A 4,509-nucleotide genomic window follows, 5' to 3' on the forward strand; every position below is an offset into this window, starting at 1 on the left:
CTACATATTTTTTATTTTTATTTACAAGTTACATAACTGACATATCAATGTCATTAGATGATAGATGATAAATCTATTTTATATCTATATATTCTATAGTTTATGGTAATGCATTATCATCATATAAATCTGTGCAGTGCAGGTTATTTTATTTTTTTGCAATTTAATATTGTATAAATATTATTATACAAATTAGATATATTTAATATTAAGTTAATAGTGAAACAATTAGCTAGTCTTTAATTCTAATAATCTAAATATTTAAAAAAAATTTTATCAATATGACATCATTTTTAACTGATGTATTAGTTACAGCAGGTATGTATACAAAATGTAATATATGATATAGTCAAATGTAATTATATTAATTACTAATTATATTAATTACTAATTATATTAATAACATATTAATAATATTACTAATATGAAAACTATAAAATATAAAATTAGTTAGGAAAAAGTTTAAATATATAAAAAATATATCATTAATTCCTACATGTTCTTAAATAAATATTTCTTAAATATAATTTGTGATTTTTATTTACATTTCAAAAATAAAAAATGTGTTTTATAAAAAATTAAAATGTTTTTTTTATTAGGAAAATTAGAAAAAATTAATTTACATGAAAAAATATCAGAAATACAGAAAGAAATAACAAAATTAAAATATGATGTCAAAGATTTCATGGATGATAATTATGTTGAATTTACATCAAAACTTACAAGAGATCAGCATTTGGTATTAAAAGGAGAAAAATTACTTGAGGAAATGAATGTATTGCAAAAGAGAATAGATGATCATGTATGTTTAATAAAATATAATATTAAAAATGTAAAATATAAATTGTTAAAATGTTATATCATAAGTTATATCATATTATATTATTTATTCCAGGTCAAAATAGAATTATCTGGTTCCACAAAAGAATTAAAAACTCTTTCTCAAGCATTAAAAGAATCAAATATTATGTTACAACTTTCTAATCAACTTTTAAATTTACATGAATGTATTAAATCTATTAAAAATTATCAAGAAGAAAAACTATATGTGAAAGTAGCTAAAACATTATGTCATATGCAAACTATTTTGTATAATTCACAAACTGATTTACGTGATCTTGATATTTATACAGCAATTGAAGAAGAATATTTAAATCTTTATACATCTTTTTTATCTGATACATTGTCATTATTACATGAGCGAATTTGTTGGACAGGTATTGATGATCAAAATGCAAAAGCTGTTTCATTAAGTATAAAAAATGAATTCGATGATATACAAGATTTAATTCAAAGTTTGCATCATATTGATAATCTCTCAAATCATTTGCATAAATTTTCAATAACACTTATGGATTATATAATTAATCCAATTATTAATGACGATTGTTCTGTATATGTAATTGGTGAAAAAGTTTTCACAGTCGAAATATTTAAAAAAAAGAAATCGTCTGGTTATAAAAGTGTGCTATATAATTTAGAATTATTGTTTAAGTTTCTTCATCAGCATTTTCAATTTACAATTTATGATGATAAAACATTCCTGAAAGAAATACAACCTCATTTGCTTGAACAATTGTCAATATCATTAAAAAATGATTGTATCTCACGAATTACACCAACATCAAGTGCCGATTTAAAAAATTTCACACCTATTGTTCAGGCAATCAATGATTTTCAATACTTCTTGGTTAAAATTGGTAGGAAATTTGTAAGTTTTTTTTTTCATTTTTTTAAAATTAAATATAATTATAACAATCAATATTCAATATTTTAGGTTTTATTACAAATGATCAACTTTTTTTATCAGAATATACAAAGGATATTGATAAACTCTTTATAAAAAAAATTTGTCAAGATTTATTAGCAAAAGCACGAAATATTATGAAGAAAGATTTACATGATTCTATTATATATGAACCACAGGCAAGTTCATTTATATTAGAATAAAATATATAAATTTGATACAAATTTTTATTAATTTCATACAAATTTTTATTAATTTCATATAAATTTTAGGAACCACTTGAATTTTTAGAAGATACAGATGATTACAATGAGATAAAAATTAATAAAAAAATTAATGACAATACTTTTCAGCTTCCAAAATGCCAAATAAGGTATTAAAATTATTTCAAAATTTTTTAATGAAGTTAAAAAAAATTTATATCCTGAATTATATTTTAGTAAAAATGCAAAAGAAATACTAGATCTCGCAAGAAATATCTTGGACGAAGCTTGTTGTAGTTCGGATACGTGTGCGATACAATTATTTTATACGTGTAGAAACTTTTTTGAAATGTATGCAGGATTGGTACCAGAACATCATCGAAAATTTTTAGAAACGATACCGCAACAAGTTGGTAAGAAACAAATAATTTAATAGATAAAATACCTAAAAAAAAATAATATTTTTTTTTATTTTAATCATATGTATGTTTTATTTAGCTATGTTTCATAACAATTGTATGTATCTTGCACATCATCTTCTCACATTAGGATTCGAATATAAAGATAAATTACCGAAATCCTTGCAAAATCTTAATTTAACTTTTGCGGATCAAGTATTAGTATTAAGAGATGTTGGATCATCATGTTTTTTAGAACATATGAAATACCAACGAAATATTATTTTTGATATTCTTAAAGAATCTGGTTAGTATTCATTTATATATTTTAATATTTTTTTTTTTTTTTATATTTTTTAATTAATAATTTAAATGTTTTATTTCAAATAAGGTTTATCTGCATTGGGTCAAACTTCTGAATTGCATCCTAATACTGAACGTGCAATGAGACAATGTAATAGGCAATTAGAATTACTGAAAACAGTTTGGCTAGATGTATTACCTGAGAACATTTATTGTAGAGCTGTAGGTCAGTTCATATTTTTTGTTTTATATTTTTTTATTTTTATGTTTTATATTTTTTATTTAATTAATTGATAATTCTATATTTTAGGATGCATTATGAATTCAATGATTGAAGATTTAATAATCAGAGTACTATCTGTTGAAGACATTCCAGCTGATGTTGCAACTGAATTAGTAACATTATTTAATTTAATTGTTAAGCGTGCACCACAAATATTTCCGGTAAGTTCACGCTAAAAAGATATAACTTTTTTTTATTAGTTCTTTATTAATTTCTTTTATTAAATAAAAACTTTTATTAATTTAATCTATATAAAAAAATTACATTAAAATTAATTTAAAACATTATTTCATATGTAATATCACAGAAAAATTCCTGTAAAATTAAATTGAATAATATTTTTTGAAGATAATATTAAAAACAATATTATACTTTTAGGATCATCAAAAGATTTATCAATATGTTAAAAAATGGGAAAAATTTTTAGAATTAATTCAAGTATTAGGTGCATCACTCAAAGAAATCGAAGTTAGATGGGATAGTGGTAAAGGACCACTAGCACGAGAATTTACAGCATCCCAAGTTAAACAATTAATTAGAGCATTGTTTCAAAATACTGAACGCAGATCAAATTTATTAATTAATATAAAATAATATTAAATTCAAAAATGTATATATGAAATAAATGATTTGCATTTATTAATTTTTATAACAAATTATCATTAATGTTAACAATTGATATGAAAAAATAATATGATTAAATTCATTTTAAGTTATATTTGTTACTTGATTATATTGTTAATGTTAACATATCTTTTAAGATTTTTAAATTTTGTTTTTGTATTTATATTGTAATACTTACGTTAATACCCCAAATATTACCGAAATTATTGACAGGGTATAAAAATGTATAAAAATCATCATTTAAACATTTTTTTCATGTATTCATTAGAATACGAATTACTACCTATTAGTTATGTATAAACTTTGAATATACCAATGATATTCAAATATTGTGATTATTGCAAAATGTTTTCAAATTTTTTTATCAATCCAAATAAGAAATCGATAAATATTGAAAATTCTAAAAAAGTAGGCAAGCAGGCAAGCAGGGTGGTGGATAGTAGTGAGAGCAAATCATTTAATTGATATCCAATTTCATATCATTTACAGCAATGGCAAACATTATTACCACAATTTTCTTCTTTCACTTGAATATCCATATAAATACTCCAAAGTTTCCAAATGCAATACTATTTCTGCACATATATTCCAAGGCCATAGTTTGAATTATCTATAATAAATCAATTTTGCAGCTTCTTAAACTTTGATTTTGCAAGCCGTATAAAAATTCGTAAGGCAAAATTGCACAGTTTCAATATATACGAGCAGTAGTGTGCATTTGGCTAAAATTAGTATTTTCCTTGCAATTTTCCATTTTTTAAAATAATATTATTACTACTCATTAATCAATAATGAACATGTCTATAATAAATGATAAAAAATTATAGACAATTAATATTAAATGTTAATAATAACAAAAATTAATTATGAATGATTTCATTTTTTTATAATATAATGTTAAATTTTTTTTAGCTATATTTTCTTCAGTTCTATAATAAGAAACTTAAAAAA

The 4,509-nt window shown here is 21.6% G+C and overlaps 1 protein-coding gene across 1 annotated transcript; it reads left to right on the forward strand.

Moving 5' to 3' along the window:
• The first annotated feature begins 165 nt into the window (after positions 1–165).
• LOC102675131 (centromere/kinetochore protein zw10 homolog) lies at positions 166–4,225 on the forward strand. The gene is made up of 10 exons (XM_006615894.2): positions 166–318; positions 600–802; positions 896–1,700; positions 1,778–1,926; positions 2,020–2,120; positions 2,188–2,363; positions 2,449–2,655; positions 2,740–2,877; positions 2,962–3,095; positions 3,313–4,225. The coding sequence occupies exons 1-10, from the start codon at positions 282–284 to the stop codon at positions 3,526–3,528; spliced, it is 2,166 nt and encodes a 721-aa protein (XP_006615957.1). The 5' UTR covers positions 166–281; the 3' UTR covers positions 3,529–4,225.
• The last annotated feature ends 284 nt before the right edge of the window (positions 4,226–4,509 follow it).

The sequence above is a fragment of the Apis dorsata genome, unplaced genomic scaffold, assembly GCF_000469605.1.
Source record: "Apis dorsata unplaced genomic scaffold, Apis dorsata 1.3 scaffold_247, whole genome shotgun sequence".
NCBI classification, from domain to species: Eukaryota; Metazoa; Arthropoda; class Insecta; order Hymenoptera; family Apidae; genus Apis; species Apis dorsata.

Bases quoted from the DNA above. Each gene is read 5' to 3' on its own strand.
- LOC102675131 (XM_006615894.2), top strand. From the start codon at position 282: ATGACATCATTTTTAACTGATGTATTAGTTACAGCAG. The intron at 803-895 runs GTATGTTTAATA...TATTTATTCCAG, and splicing joins AAAAGAGAATAGATGATCAT to GTCAAAATAGAATTATCTGG. The intron at 2,121-2,187 runs GTATTAAAATTA...ATTATATTTTAG, and splicing joins CTTCCAAAATGCCAAATAAG to TAAAAATGCAAAAGAAATAC.